General features: G+C 39.7%; 1 protein-coding gene across 8 annotated transcripts in view; it reads right to left on the reverse strand.

Annotated features, from left to right (window-relative positions):
* The window catches only part of MYBL1 (MYB proto-oncogene like 1), a 48,464-nt gene extending 41,028 nt beyond the window's left edge, over positions 1–7,436 (reverse strand). For 3 of the 8 annotated variants that reach the window (XM_054561679.2, XM_002819142.6, XM_002819141.6), the window contains exon 1: positions 7,037–7,436. In XM_054561679.2, coding sequence (XP_054417654.2) covers positions 7,037–7,056 — 20 coding nt within the window. In that variant the 5' untranslated portion in view covers positions 7,057–7,436. Of the gene's footprint in view, positions 1–6,731 lie in introns of all 8 variants that reach the window. The other 5 variants (XM_054561675.2, XM_054561676.2, XM_063726661.1 and 2 more) reach the window with 5 other exon arrangements.
* Positions 7,437–17,336: the final 9,900 nt, after the last annotated feature.

Raw genomic sequence — 17,336 nt, forward strand, 5'->3', positions numbered from 1 at the left:
CTCCGTCTCAATAAATAAATAAGTAAACTGAATTAGAGGATTCTGAGTAGGCAGTGGACTGAATAAAGTCATGGCATCTGAAAATAACACAGTTTACCATTTATTTAAAACTTTCTAAGTACCAGACATTGTGGTAGTCTATTAAATTTTTCTCTTAAAGCCTCATAACTGGAAGAGGGGAATATTATCATTATTCCCATTTCACGGAATAGGAAACTTTGACTCAGAAATGTAACCTCTTGCCCACAGTCACTACTTAACCACTATACTACAACATACTAGAAAAATAGGGGGAAAGTGCTAGGAAGCTGGAAGATACTAAAGACAAACCTCAAGTTCATTTTGGAATCAGAACAAGGTTCTGGTTCTAACTTAATTACTCACTCTGTAACCTTGAACACGTTAACCTCTCAGGGGTTTAGTTTACTTGTTTGTAAAATGATAATAATACCACCTACCTTATAGTGTTGCTTTAAGGATAAAATTAAATGAGAAAACATATATAACACCTCATACAGCACATGGCACAGAAAGGTGCCTCAATATTAGTATTACATGCATAGGGTGATCACCTAATAGTATTCAAAATTATTTTTGCCTTACTAGATTCAACTCTTTCTCAAAAATTCATTCTGATTTCAAACAGCAAGAGTTTGAAGATTTGTTTAACCTTACTCTAATATAGTTAAGCGCATGCAAGTAGTTTCTAATATCTATGTAAGTTATGTAATTTTAATCTCACAAAATTGAAAAATGAAGGCCCAGATTTAATATATACTGTCTATAGATCCTTTGCAGGAAAGTTTAACTTCCATTGACTTGTCAATTCCATTGGAACAAAATTCTTCATATTTGACCAGGCAAAACACCAAGATTCTCCCATTCCTCTATGATCTGCTTCTACAGTTCCACACACTTCAATAGTCCAATGTTCTCTCTCCCTGAAGCCATTGTCTATTTGTAACAATAATCCACCAGTCCTCCTTCCATACATGGCTTTGTTTTGTTTTTTTTTCTTTTTTGAGATGGAGTCTTGCTCTGTCGCCCAAGCTGGAGTGCAGTGGCGTAATCCCGGCTCACTGTAACCTCCACCTCCCCAGTTCAAGCAATTCTCCTTCCTCAGCCTCCCAAGTAGAAGGAATTACAGGTGCCTGCCATCATGCCTGGCTAATTTTTGTATTTTTTTCGTAGAGACGGGGTTTTAGCATGTTAGCCAGGCTGGTCTCGAACTCCAGACCTCAGGTGATCCACCAACCTTGGCCTCCCAAAGTGGTGGGATTACAGGTTTGAGCCACCACGCCTGGCCCATATATGGTTGTTTTATTAAACTGTGTTAAAAAAAAAAAAAAAAAAAAAAAACTCTACAGGCTTGATTAAATATCTGATACGTGCAGCCATTTTCAGCTATCAGAAATATCACCTGATTGGCCAATATTAAATTGTTAAATTCGACATGCTTCAGGGTCCAATGACTTCACAAATTTCTAAGAAAGCTACTGAAGCAGATAAAACACCACACTGTAGCTTTCTGTCCTATTTGTACGTACTAAGAGCACCTACCTTTCTTCTTTTTAATGTTTATCACATTTGCCAACCTCCACATCCAAAAAGTAAGCTCATGAGTGCAGACCATGTCTATCACGTTCACCTCTCAGGACTAACTAAGCACAGTACCTGCCACTCAAATATTTGTAAAACTAATAAACAATCTTCCCTAACCTTCCAGCTTCACCAAGAGCTCTATATTCCAAAATTATCTCACTCCTTTCCAACCCAACCAAAACTTCCACCTTCTTCAACACATGTGATCTCAAAGTGGATCTGAGAAAGAAAACTTTTTAACAAATGAAAATACCTCTAGGAAGAGGTAAAAGCATTCTCATTTGTTAAAGACTTTCAAAACCCAAAAAAAACACCTCCAAGTGGTAGAATTTTAAGAAGCAGAACCTGCTGAAACAAACATTTTAAATATTCAATACAGAAAAGGTTATTTGAAGGTATCTACTGTACTGTTTAACCCTTCTTAGAAATGCCACCAGCAACATTACCACTTCCTGACACCCCAAATAGCCCTCAGGCATGCTTTTCACAGGGTCTCTTTCTTTTCCTCCCTCTCTTCAGATCCTCAAAGTTTCCATAACAGCATATTTGAGACTGCTTTAAAATACAGGTTATTTCTAAGTCAAAATAATTTTTACCTTGGGAATTTGCCCATATAAATCTTGAGTATTCGCAAATCTACATCACATTTAATCTATACGAAACCCACTTTAAGGTTCTTACAAAATATTTTAAGGGTATGAGTCCAAAAACATTATTTTGGTCAAAAAGATGAGTTTTCAAAGAGTAATTTTCCTAAAAACTTGTTCATTTTAACTGTAAAATTTTGCCCCTTACTTTTTACCCACATACTTTATTGTGAGAAATTTCTATTTCTACATGAGGTTTCATTCTCTGTTTTGCATTTCAGCATGGTCATCAGTTTCAGACACTGAGTTATATAGCCCATTCAATGTTCAGTAAGCGGGCTTTTTGAATGGGTAAAGTGTGAAGAAGCAAGTAGAATTCTTAGAATTATCTACCACTAGGACTTTCCTAGAGTCTACCTACTTCTTAGTTATAGCATCAAGTTATCTCTACATATATATAAGTGAGTATTGAAAAGACAATATTAACTTTCAAATACATGAGACCAAAAAAAAGATCCTAGATATCTATCAACATCACTAGCTACAAAGAAAGATGCCTGAGAATGTGTATAATTTGCAAAGAAAACAGGGAAAGGATAAAACCCCACGAATCACTGCACCAATATCCCACTTTCACCATTTAACAGTGAAAAAGTCCCATCACTGAAAAATGGTTAGATATCATCAAAATGGATCTGCTCTATTTGTCTACTTTTACATAATCTTTTGACATTTCTGTATTATAACAATCAATGCTGGTAATATGTAATAATTTAATAAAACTGGCTTCCTACTATGTAGTTAAATAAACCATTTCTAGCCTAGTGTAATTATCTAGAAGACAGCAAAATAAAGTGACATTATTTCTCTAGTCACAAAGCAATAATAGATTAATTTGGTCTTTGACTCTCCAGCCCAGGACTTGGTTTCCAGAATGATTCTGCTAGTTTACCTAAGTCAAAGAAAGTATTTATGTGATAAATGTCTAATACATAACCAAACTACTATATTCAAATGGAAACAGTTTCATAGACTGTGAATTAAAGTGATTAGGGTGATTATAAAACAGTCAAAGGAAGCACACAAAAAAATTGTATAACTCATTAGGCCAGGAAAATAGTTTAAGAGTAACTTCACATTGGGGTACAAGCTAACAGGACATGATAGTCATGACTTCGTCTGTAAAATAATACGCACTTGATGAAATAATTCACATGTGATGTTAAGATAAAACATTTAGAAGTTCAATTTTAGAGGATAACAATTATATCACTTAAACCAGTAAATGAGGTATTCCAAGGAGGAAACTGAAATTTTTTTAAATTTTTTATTCTAAAAAAAAGAGAAATACCGGTTCTATATATTTGCTCTAGTAAAATCGCATCAAGTTGATAATATTTTTAATCACAAATTAACTCAAGTCCGAAATCTTTATCACAGACAAAAAAAAAATCTTTATTATACAATCTTGAGGACAAGTCCAATCATATTCAAGGTATGAAAATTCAGGTTGATTTAATAAAGTGAAATTAGGCCACCCAGTGGTTAATATGATGTACTGCATATATGAATATTTTATTTCCAAATCTGGACTGTGCAAACCAGCATTATTATAGTAAGACAAACTTTACAAAACCTTTGATCATTATTAACAGCAATATTGAGAAAGGTGCTACCTAGTAATTCCATAAACAAAAATAATGTGAGAAAATTTCTATTTCATTAGTATGTATATACTTTTAAATGAGAAAAGATTACAAAATGTCTTCAAATATATACATTAAAGCTAGAAACTACCTTACAGACCATAAAATCCAAACTCCATATATTAACCAGATGAAAAACTGAGGCAGAGTTTACCTGCTTCCCCAAACAATATTGCCAGTTAATGACAAAACCGATTAAAAGATCAGTTCTCATATTTCAGTATAATTTCACACCCACCCATTTAGCTGGAAACAACACAGTAAAATTGGTTCCTATACACACACATATACATAGCACTGCAAAAAACATCTTCTATTTCAAGAGCTGGCTTTTATCTTTTCAGGTTAGTGTAGTCATAGGTCATCTCAAGTGTAAATACTTTAATCTGTTACTAGTAAACAGGTTTCTAAATGACATTTTTTAAAGCTTACTTTAAAGGGTAAAACTGACTTTCGAATCTAAAATTAATTATGTATATATAAAATGCTTAAAAGTCAAATATATGTTAATAACAGATATATTAATTTTAGTACTGCCTGTAAATTGTCATTGCAATTCCCAGTGGGATGTAAAATTATTTAAAGTCACAATACAAATGAGTCTTCCTTTATGTAAATCTAGAGGACAGATACTACAGCTATCTTAAAGATCAAAACAGCTAACATCCTGCAGTTGTTTCACACTTGAGGTAACACTTAGTTTTCTACTCTTAGGGTTTTTTTTTGTTTTTTTTTTTTCCAGTTCACATAGGAAACATATATTACAGGATTTACGCCTATGCTCTTAGGCAAAACTTTTATACAGCAAAGTATAGTTTTCACTTGAACGCTTAAGTGGTTGTATACTGGAGATCTCAAATTACAACTTGAAGTAACTGAATTATTTCTTTTCCCTTTCAACTATAAATTGAGTTCAAATATATTAAGATACTTAGCTAAAAGGCAAGAGAGATTTTTCCCAATGACTACATTATTTTTGCTTCAAAACAATTCACACTCTATCCTCTTTTGTTTTTTGTTGAAGCACAAAAGCAGAGCATCTACTATCTTCTAAGATATGTAAATCATATTTACGTGGGCAAGAAATGTAATTCAGAGTATGAAACACATTCAAGTATGAAGACTTAAGAGATACATCATTCAGAGATGATAATTTCTCCCCACATCCTCTATCTGTATACTCCCAGGGAGAGTATAGCTTCACCCCACCACATTTAATTACTCCAGATTTATGACCCTTTAAATCATTCTATCATGTTTAAATTAACTTACACAACTGTCAAGGGATAAATGTCAAAAGTACAATATTTAGATTTCAAGCTCACAGTATTCTCAATAAAACAACTTATATATGCAAACTAACATTAAGTTATTTCTCCTTTCTTTGTCCATTATTATGAAACATACACTTCATACATATGAAATGGACAGAAAACCCATGGGGAAGGGAAGGTTCTGACATTTAAACATTGGTGTCTAGCCATAATTTTAATTTAACTAAGTGCTGATGACAGAATTAGCCAAGAAACTGTTTCAAATAAGATTAACATCAATACTGATAAGTAGATAATATCGCACATTAATAAACTTGTTATTGAGTTAACATATTCAATTGTCATCTTATTTTTAAATTTTTTTATATTTAAAAATTCAAAAAGCCTAAACCAGTACTTCAGCAATCATAATTACAACAGCTTTAAATATCTATCTTTTCTGAAGATTGATGTTAATTGGTCCTTGAAGTTCTAGAGGAGTGGTTCTTTCCTGGGTGATTTTTGTCCCCCAAAAAATATTTGGCAATGTCTGGAGACATTTTTACTGTCATGACTGAGGGAAGTGGAGTGTTACTATCTCTACTGGGTAGAAGCCAGCGATGCTGCTAAACATCTCCCCATTACAAAGAATTATCTGGTCCAAGATGTCAATAGTGCAAAGGCTGAAAACAGTTTTAGAGGGGTCTGTGTACACATTTATTTCATCTCAAGGGTTTGTCCTATAACTTATTTCAAAACTAATAAGCTTACAGAGACTTAAGCATTTCTGCAGAAGCATCCTGCACACAGCAGATGCTTAACAGAAAACTAAGGAGAAAACAATTATGTATAGTTACTGCCAATTTTTAGCAGAACTCTGCAATGAATGACCCCCATTACTAAATTTCAACTTAGGAAATACATCTCTAGTTAATATTTTGGGGCTGTGGATCTAGATAAATAAATATTTGGAAATCCTGCCAAACATCTTTTCAGGTTTATTTGATAATGCCGAAAATCAGAAGACATCCTATATTTTTGTTATCTAAGCAATTACTCCACATAATTTATGAGTAGCTGCTGTAATGGCATGTACACAAAAATTAGACGCATAAATTCCTCCTAGCACATTCTCCAGGCAAAGGTGGAAAAAAGTGCCTTACCTCTGTGCAATACTTAGGTACGGTCAGAGCCAAACACAGACACTCAAAATATTAAGTGAATCAAACACATTGTTTTATTTTAAGATCAAGCTACTAGTTGTTACTACTAGTTGTTACTATGTGACATGGTCCCAATAGAGAATATTAAAATATATATATATACATAAAGCTGAGAATATGGGTATAGGAATTACAGAAAACATCAAAAAAGTCCTCTCAGCTATTCCCCAGATGATTTTCCACAACGTTTCAAGATAGCCAAGCTGGCAGAGGGGTGGCCGCCCAGGTTCACCGCGTAGTTCCTATTTTGACTGTACCATCATTCAGAAAAGAGTCGCCCGAACACCATTTTCAAGTCCTCGCGGCAGGACACAGCCAGTTTTCTCTGCGTAGCGAACTCCCTAAAAGCGCTCGACTTACCTGGCAAGAAACCTGCCTCGAGGAAGCGGCAGCGTGAGGTCAGGAATCTGGACGCGCATTGTGGGGAGAGCCACCGAGAAACCTGGGCATCTCTTACGTCCCGCGCCTCAAACACCCTGGTCCCCAACTCTCCACACGTCGCAGCTGCGCTCCGGCCATCGAGGCCAAGCGGCCGCGGAGACGCGGGAAGAAAAACCTCTGCCCTCGCCGGGGAGGGCCTTATGGCGGGAGGGGGCAGCGGGATAGGAAAGAGAATCTGAGCCGAGACGGCGCCGACAGGCCTGGGCGAAAGGGGTGCCACCCACCTGCGCGACCTCTTCGCCATCCTTCAAGTACCGCATAGGAGCAGGCTGGGCGGGGACGCGGGTCAGCCTCCTCCAGCCTCCGGCGAATGCTCCTTCTCCCCGATCCTCTAGCCGCTTCCCTCGCTCCTTCTGGAGGCAGCCGAGTGCGGAACGCACGTCCTCGACAGGGCAGGACGGAGGGACAGCGGGGGCGGACCGCGACCCGCCCCCGACCCCGGCCCGCAGCGCCGCTCTTAGCCCCGGCCCGGCCCGGCCACGGATGCCCCCAACATGTCAGGAGGCGCAATCCCGCCCTCCGCCGGCTTCTCCCGCCGCTTGTCAGCCTCCCCGCCCCGGTCCCAGCCCGGCTCCGCCACAGGCGCCCGACCCCTGCCCTCTCCCCCGCAGCTAGCAGTTCTGCAGGGCTCGCAGTCTCCTGCAGGGTTTTGTCCGCACCGCCGAATCTCGCGCCCAGCCTCCCTCAAGAGCCGCCGTTTGAATCTGCGCACGCGGCCCTGAACCTCATTGGCTGTGGGGGCCGCACGCGAAGGAGCGAGGGCGGGGCGGGGAGAGCGCGCGCGGCTGAGGGCGGGGCTGGGGAGCTGGAAGCTGGGACTGGAACTCGCGGGAGTCGGGGAAGGAGCCGGGAGCCAGGGGGTGGGGCCGCGGGTGGGGCCGTGGGTGGGGCATGCGAGCCGAGCTGTCACAGGACCCGGAACGCGCCGAGAGGCGCACCGCGCGGGGCATGCTGGGAGAGCGAGTTCCTGCGCTCGCCAAGGAGTGGGTCCGGAAGCTGGCGGTGGAGCAGTCCAGTTGCCCCAAACTTCTTAGGGTGAGCGGACTGAGTTCCTGGCGGGGTGGGTGGTCCCGCGGCCCAGCAAGCGAACGTCTCCGCAGCCTCGCCTCGGCGACAGCTCCTCGCTCCTTAGGTGTCTTCCGCCTCACTAGTTAGGATGCGCGGTCTTCAGACTTGAGACAAATCTAACCATAAATTTGCGCGGCCGTTATTTTTTAAGCAAAAATGTGAGCTATTTTTACTCAGACATCATAGCTACGAGAGTGACGAAGACTCTGGCAGGAAACCAAATATCACCTGTTTTCCTCAAAAAGCAGCAGAAGCGTGACAAGTGAAAAAAGTTCCTAGTGGGAGACGTGCTTGGAACAGGAGATAATCTGTGTCTACCGCTGGTCCTCAAGGTGCTTAATTTCGTGCCCGCTCTACAGGAAATAACGTGCGCGGCGGAGGAGCCCGGTCCTGGAGAATAACGCGTGAAGAAGACAGTGGACTGGGCATTTCGTCCGGATGAATGAGCATGGTAGTTAAGTGTAGAAGGTGACCTTCCCTCTGGAGAGACCAGGGAGTAGGGAACCACCGGAGGAGTTTCTAGTGGTTGCAGCTACTTGAGGTTCCAGTCTAGTAACTACGAACTGTTCATTTCAAGTAGCATTAAAGTAGATTTGCTACAGTAACAATTACACTTGGCTAAGGAAAATTTGCAAGTCCACATGGTCTACTGCATAGAGCACTGAGCCACATGTTAACACTGTAACAAACACTTGCTATTTTGAAATTTTACGCTTCATCTTTTGCAAATCAGATGCAGGTGCAGAGTGAATTAAGAGGCGCTGAATTAACAGAGAAGCTTGCATGCACTGCTGTCAAAAACTAAACACACTGGCTTTTTTTTTTTTTTTTTAACAGTTCCTTTTTTCAAGGTATAGATTCTGGGAAGGGAAGGGAAGGTAAAACAGCTTTTCTTTTCTTTTCTTTTCTTTTTTGAGACTAGGTCTCGCTCTATCCCCCATGCTGGAGTGCAGTGGCACGATCATAGCTTACAGTAGCCTCGAACAGCGATCCTCTTGCCTCAGCCTCCAAAGTAGCTGGGACCACAACACCTGGCCAAGCGTTTCTTCCAGATCATTCCTTACTGGGTTGCTGGTTCAGTAAAAATAAAAAATAAAAAAAAATTTAGAAATGAGTTCCCAAATTTCATTATGTTCCCAATGTCATTTGGAATCACTGTTTCACTGTTTTCTTATTTACCCCGGGTCATACATTACTTCACTTATATCTAACAGGAAGCAGAGCTTCTGCTATATTTTAGGCTGTATTCAGTTTTATACAGAATACCTTTTTTAGAGCTTGAAGACAGATGTTTTAGATTTTGACAGTAAAACAAATTTCCCTCATTTTTACATATAGAGAAAAACAATTCCCAGAAAGATAACATTGTGAAATTACATAAATCAGTTATAAAACTCAGGGCAAAGTGTGGAATTAAAGTGGTTCACAGTCATTTGAATACACATACTCAGGTGTATTCTATACTAAGATGGGTTTTTTTTAAGCAAACATTTAGAGATTTTATTCAGAGTACATAAAGAACTCTCAAAACTCAGTGAGAAAAAAAGCATTTAAAAAATGGGCAAAAGATTTAAAAAGATTTCACCAAACGAGATATATATATATATATGTGTGTGTATATATATATATACACACACACACACACATATATGACAGGCACATTAAATGATGTTCCACCTCATTAGTCATTAGAGAAATGCAAATTAAACCACAATGAGATACTAGACTACACTTCTGTTAGAATGAGCGGGGAAGATGACTGACTATACAAATGTTGGTGAAGATGAAAATGCTGAGCAAGTGCAACTTGCATACATTGCTGGTAGGGATGCAGAATTCAGCCATTTTGGAAAACATTTATAGTGGCTTTGTTTCGTTTGTTTTAATTTTTGTGGGTACATAGTAGGTGTATATATTTATGGGGTACATGAGATGTTTTGGTACAGGCATGCAATGTGAAATAATCACATCATGGAGATGGGGTATCCATCCCCTTGAGTATCCTTTGTGTTACTTTTAGTTATTATAAATTTTAGTTATTTTAAAATGTACAATTAAGTTATTGACTCTAGTCAACTTGTGCTATCAAATAGTAGGTTTTTTTTTGTTTTTTTTTTTTTTTTTTTGACAAAGTCTCACTCTGTCACCCAGGCTGGAGTGCATTGGCGCAATCACCACTCACTGCAACCTCCATCTCCCACATTCAAGCAATTCTTGTGCCTCAGCCTCCCAAGTAGCTGGGATTACAGGCATGTGTCACCACGCCCGGCTAATTTTTCTGGTTTTTGTTTTTTGTTTTTTGTTTTTTGAGACAGAGTCTCACTCTGTCACCTAGGCTGGAGTCCAGTGGCATGATCTTGGCTCACTGCAACCTCTACCTCCCGGGTTCAAGAAATTATCCTGCCACACCAGGCTAATTTTTTGTATTTTTAGTAGAGACGGGGTCTCACCATGTTGACCATCCTGGTCTGGAACTCCTGACCTCAGATGATCCTCCCGCCTCGGCCTCCCGAAGTGCTGGGATTACAGGCGTGAGCCACCATGCCTGGCCTAATTTTTGTATTTTTAGTAGAGATGGGGTTTTGCCATGTTGGCCAGGCTGGTCTCAAGCTCCTGACCTCAGGTGATCTGTCCATCTCAGCCTCCCAAAGTGCTGGGATTACAGGCATGAGCCACTGACCCTGGCCTGTTCTTAACGTTTTTAGAGATGGGGTCTAGCTGTGTAGCCCAGGCTGGATTGCAGTGGTGTGATGATAGCTCACTGTAACTTTGAACTCCTGGGCTCAAGCAGTCCTCCTGCTTCACCATCCTAAAGTGCTGGGATTACAGGCATGAGCCATCTATGCCTAACCAGGGCCATTCTTTAGAGATGCTGGTGTGGTTACTAAAAGAAACAATCTTCCTTGGTCTTCTTGCACTCCTATATACATCTTGCTGGGTGTGCCTAGATTGCAAGGCCCTGAGTACTCTTTTACACAGGCCATTTCTAAGGGTTATTTGCAGCTAGTTGCCTTGAGAGATGAGGTAACATCTCAGTCCAAGACAAAAACTAGGTTTACTTACTGCTTACTATAAAAGCAGTGGATTCCCAAGTTCAGTGTTTCTCAACTGTGGCACAAATCCACTCTATGCATGACATCCATCTGGTACCATTACATTGCCCCATGGGACCTGAAAGCGAGAATAACTGGCACAAATATGTTGATGCTCAAGGTGTTTGCTCTGCTATAAGTAATACCAATACTTTGTCCCCAACCTAAGAGTCTTGTGTCTTCTGGTAAAAGGATCCATGAGCCAGTAACAGTTTAACTTGGCTTATGAGTAGGGTAAAATCAAATCCCAGACCTGACAGCTAGAGTGTCATGAATGAAGGGGCACTCACAACCCCTGTCACTCTTCTTATTATATTTAAATCTTCATGAAGTAAATTTTTATTTTTCCAATTCAAATTTATATTTTAGAATTCCTAAATTCTTCAGCCCAATTTTTACTGGATAAAGTGCACGACTTGGGATTGAAAATAACCATCGGACAGGTGCGGTGGCTCACGCCTGTAATCCCAGCACTTTGGGAGGCTGAGGCAGATGGATCACCTGAGGTCAGGAGATCGAGACCATCCTGGCCAACATGGTGAAACCCCGTCTCTACTAAAAATAAAAAAATTAGCTGGGCGTGGTGGTGTGTGCCTGTAGTCCCAGCTACTCAGGAGGCTGAGGCAGGAGAATAGCTTGAGCCCAGGAGGCAGAAGTTGCAGTGAGCCAAGATTGCACCACTGCACTCCAGCCTGGGCGGCAGAATGAGACTCCATCTCAAGAAAAAGAAAAAAGAAAGTAACCATTGTCAGATACAACAAGAAAAAAAGAAAGAGAGATAAGGAAAGAGGGAAGGAGGAAGGGAGGAAGGGATCAGCACCCTTCTCTCACAGCTATAGTTGTGTTGGATGTGAAGCTCCAGAGACATAGAAAGCATTCATAGCTAATGGTGACCCCTTTCTGCTTTGTGAATGGCTGGCTTTTGCTTATTTGGTAAAAGGATAAATCTTTGAAAATGACAATCTCAACCTTCTGATTTTTAGTTTTAGAAAAACCTACTTTTAAGAGTTGCAATACTGGACTCAAATACTGAAAAGCTACTGATACTCTGCTGTTCCTCTTTAGTGAGTTACTGATAAATATCACAGTAAACAAATTAGTGCAAAGTTGGTTCATTTGTACATATTCATGTAAATTACCATAAGAGGGAGGTAGTGGTATAATATAAAATTTCTGCACAGAGCACATAGCACCTGGTGCTATAATAAAGATTGAGAATCCCTATTCTTATAAAAGAAATGCTTATTAATCTTATTTATTTATTATTAATATTATTTAATTCAATTTAACAAACAGTTCTTAAACACCTACTCATGCTACACATTAGTACTACAGAGATTAATTTTGCTCTCAAAAGCAGTCTCAAGTATAGCACCTTAACCTGTTACGAGGAAAGTCAAGCATTCTATCTTCTAAATTACTCTTATTTTTCAACTAAGTTAATTTTTTTAGGTAGAACTAGCTAAAAGAAGGTAACTTAAAGTAATAGCAAAGTCAGATTTGAACATAGATCTCTAAATTGAGAGAACCAACTTAAAAAAATTTGATATATGAAAATGTACTTTAAAATCATGTACATACAAATAAAGGACATACTCATTATTATTTTAATAATACCTGCAAAGTATGTTTTAGATTAGCTATAATTTGGTAAATTAATTCTCAATATTAAAATGAATAGTCTTTTCCTCTACTATATAAATCTACAAGTCTTCTCCCAATTATCTTTCCTTTCTTTCTTTTTTTTTTTTTTTTTTTGACAGGGTCTTGCTCTGTTGCCCAGACTGGAGTACTGCATGCAGTGCAGTGACACAAACAGAGCTCACTGCAAACTCCTGGGCTCAAGTGACCCTACCACCTTGGCCTTCCAAAGTGTTGGGATTACAGATGTGAGCCACTGAACCTGACTCAATTATTTTGAATTCAGATCTATTAGTGAGTTCATATTCTATTACTCTCTCATACTCTAGTAATATGATCCATTCATTTAAATTGTAAAATTTAGTTTTTAGTATCTTCAAAGAGTTGTGCAACCATCACCACAATCAGTTTTATACCATTTCATCACCTCCCTCCAAAATCTGTACCCATTAGCAGTCATTCCCCATTTTCTCCCAAGGTCCTCAGCCCTAGGCAACAACTACTCTACTTTCTGTCTCTTTGTTTGCTTTTTAAACAGGGTAGAGATAAACAGACTTATGTTTCAAAAGATACCCCAGGTGACCATGTGGAGGATGTATTGGATTGGACATGACTAGAAGCTGGGAGATGAGTTAAAAGATTTGCTGTAACTGGGTGAGAGACAGGAGCTTAAACTGATGCATTGGCAGTGGCGATGGAGAAGACAGGATAATGGAGAGAGAAAAAGGTGAATCCAAACTCTCAGGTTCTTATTTGAAAGACTGGCTGACTGGTGGTGCTACTAATTTGGAATAGGATACAGGAGTAATTATAGATTGGTGGGTAGGAAGTGAGTTCCATTTTGGAACATGTTGAATTTTGGGTATTTGGTGCTTCCAGATGGAGAGAGATATAGTTCATGAGTGGGGTTTGGATTGAAAATAAAGATTTGTGAATCAGGATGAGACTGAAGTCACAGGAGTAGATGAGATTGCCTAGGAAAAGAGTGTAGAGGGAGAAGCGGGGCTAAAAGTGAAGTAATGGGAAATGCCAACAAGGAACAGGCAGAAGAGCAAGGCTTGCAAAGGAGTTTAAGGGATAGAAATCATGGAGGTGATATAATATAAATCAAGGAATGAAAGTTTCAAATAAAAGGGAAATGAGCTCAAATGCTGTAGAAAGTAAATTGAGACTGATTTCTTTCTACAGGTATATATTGGATTTAACAGGGTTTGGTGACTTTGTGGCCACAGTTTCAATGGCATGGTGGTAGTAAAAGTCAGATTTCAAGAGGACTGACAACTGATTAGGTAGTGAAGTCAAGGCACTGTTTGAAGATATTTGAGAGAGAAGGGAAGGCAAGGCAGTGATACATGGTTATGGAGGGAGGGAGGGAGGAATGGATGGATGGATGGATGGATGGATGGATGGATGGATGGATGGATGGATGCATTTAAAGCAATGATTTCAACCCTACTGGAGCCAATATCCCCTTTTTATAACAATATTTTCTATTCCCTGTACCATACTAAAATGAAATTCATAGATAACTTACACATTACTTTTTTAAAAATTGTTTTACTGCTCTACCTACAATATACAGGACAGACAAGAAATTTATAATAAAATCTCTCTCAGGCACAACTAATACAGCCGATATATATAGGTAGAGTCACTATGAACACAATATCTACAAATACAGACGTCCATACATGGGCTGTATTAGCGTCTTAAAACTTTGAGCTGGGTTGCCTTCAGTAATGTGATTTTCTAAAATGGGGAGACAACTCTTGGTTCAGCCTGAACAAAATAAAATACAATATTTCCTTGGTTTACATGGTAGTTGCATTTCTGGAAATACTCAATTATTTTAAAATAGTGCAAAAAGCAGTTGTGCACTTCTGTATAAAAGGAAGTCTGGTTCTAGCTTACGTAATTATAATCAGGTGTTTCACTTACATGACTGGTTGAAAGGTGAATGGAATGCAGGATACTTCTTCCTCGTGCAGGACTGTCTCACACATCGCAAGAGGAATGTGTTCCCAGTCCCAGCACACTAAATGCCAGTAACCACCGTCAAGAAGCACAGATTCCCCCTAAACTTTCAAAAATTCACTATGCCCATTAGTAATGCCTGAACATGCCAGGCCAGTAGAGAAGGAGAGGCTGGAAAAAAACAAGATAGATTATTATCTCTGTTAAAGTAGAAGGTGATAACATTTAGAGTGGAGGTAGAAAGATCAGAATTTAAGAGAAGCACACATATTCGTATCTTTGTGGATGTCATGTTTCCCACCAATTACTAATAACCCTGCTTTGAGGATTTTGTGGCATGCTGGTAAGTTATCATTTTAATGCCCTGAATACCCTCTTCCCTAACTTGGAGTTCCTATCCTTCATTTTGAACCCTCAGTTAGTAGGCTTATTTGTTGTAAATAAGGACTAGAATTTGAACATTATGGAAAATTACTTTTTGAAGAGAAACATTACTTTTATTATTACAGGCCAAAAATATTGAAAATTTCAGCAAAGGTATATTAGTTTCCTATTCCTGCTGTAACAAATTACCACAAATGTAATGGCTTAAAACAATACAAACATGGCCGGGCGTGGTGGCTCACGGGTATAATCCCAGCACTTTGGGAGGCTGAGGCGGGCGGATCACGAGGTCAGGAGATAGAGACCATCCTGGCTAACACAATGAAACCCTCTCTCTACTAAAAATACAAAAAATTAGCCAGGTGTGGTGGCACATGCCTGTAGTCCCATCTACTCGGGAGGCTGAGGCAGGAGAATCGCTTGAACCTGGGAGGCAGAGGTTGCAGTGAGCTGAGAGCATGTCACTGCACTCGCTCTGGGCGACAGAGCGAGACTTCATCTCAAAAAAAAGAAATACAAACACTACCCTAAGGTTCTGGAGGCCAGAAGTGCAAAAAGGATTTCACTGGGCTAAAATCAAGGTGTCAGGAGGGCCGTGTTCGTTTTCTGGAAACTCTAGAGGAGAATTTGTTTCCTTGTTTTTGCCATGCTCCTAAAGGCAGTGTGCACTCCTTGGCTCACAGCCGCTTCCTCTATTTTCAAAGCCAGTGGTGTAGCACCTTCAAATCTTTCTCTGACTCTCCTGTCTGCCTCTTCCATTCTTAAGTATTCTTGTGATTATACTGGGCCCACCTGGCTAATCCAGGTTAATCCCTCATGTCAAGATCCTTAAGTTAATCACATCTGTAAAGTCCCTTTTGCCATGGAAGGTAATATATTCACAGGTTCTGGGTATTAGGACATGGACACTTTTGAGAAATCATTATTCTCTCTACCACAAAAGTGTAGAGCAAGGAGTCTTGGGTTTAAATAGGGACATTTTAAAACTTTTCTCTTTACAATTTTTCCTCTCATGCAGTTCAAGTGCTCTTATTTTTAACTTTAAAAGCCAAACTAAGAATTCTATAACTGCTTATGTTAGACAGTGTGATTTCTATTTATAATTTTCATCAAATTTAAAATAGCACCCTAAATGTAGACTGAAGATTAGCAAAAATATTGGTGGTGAGGGGACAGAGAATGGAGCAAACATTTCTCTATCCAAGATAGAGTTCTGAACCTGAGTTTTGTTTTCAGATTGAATACATGGTTTCATCATTTCTGTCCAGGTACTTTTATTTTTTGGAGCTATTTCCTTCTAGGATTGATTGATTGACTGATTGATTGATTGATTTTTTTGGAGACAGAGCTCGCTCTGTCGCCCAGGCTGGAGTGCAGTGGTGCGATCTTGGCTGACTGAAACCTCCGCCTCCTGGATTCAAGCAATTCTCCTGCCTCAGCCTCCGGAGTAGCTGGAATTACAGGTCTGCGCCACCACACCTGGCTAATTTTTTGTTTTGTTTTGTTTTGGTATTTTTACATGTTGCCCAGGCTGGTCTGAAGCTCCTGAGCTCAGGCAATCCGCTTGCCTGGGCCTCCCAAAGTGCTGGGATTACAGGTGTGAGCCACCGTGCCTGCTCATTCTAGGATAAAAACAAACAAACAGACAGACAAACAAACAAACAAAAAAAAAACATAGCTGGGCCTGGTGGCACCCCTCTAGTTCTAGCTACTGGGGAGGCTGAGGCGGAAGGATCCCTTGAACCCAGGAGTTTGAGGCTGCAGTGAGCTATAATCACACCACTGCACTCCAGCCTGGGTGACAGAGTAAGATCCCATCTCTTTAAAAAAAAAAAAAAAAAAAAAAGTATAGTGTTCTAGGTACTAGATTAACCAGGGCTTTTCAAATCAGCATAAGCAAATCCTGGGAGTATTGCCCTTTTGTTACAGGAGGATGGGAAGTAGTAGGTACAGCTATACGGATGGTGCATATTCCTGGGGAAGCAATTTAAAGATTTAGAGTAGAAAATGAATTAGGCATTTTTTATTATTTACAAATAAAAATGCAAATATATTTATCATATTTACAAACTGAATTTGTAGAGTTAAGACAATTTTCAGAGAAAAATGCCAAAAATTAGCCAGGTGTGGTGGCACGTGCCTATAATCTCAGCTACTTGGAGGCTGAGGCAGGGAGAATTGCTTGAATTCGGGAAGCAGAGGTTGCAGTGAGCTGACATTGCGCCACTGCACTCCAGCCTGGGCGACTGAGCGAGACTCTATCTCAAAAAAAAAAAAAAAAATAGTGAATAGTGGGACATAAAACAAGATAGTTGAAGTGTCTATTAATCTTGTCCACAATCTATTCCTGCTTTCTTCTTGTGGA

Source organism: Pongo abelii, chromosome 7 (genome assembly GCF_028885655.2).
Source record: "Pongo abelii isolate AG06213 chromosome 7, NHGRI_mPonAbe1-v2.0_pri, whole genome shotgun sequence".
In the NCBI taxonomy this organism is placed as follows: Eukaryota; Metazoa; Chordata; class Mammalia; order Primates; family Hominidae; genus Pongo; species Pongo abelii.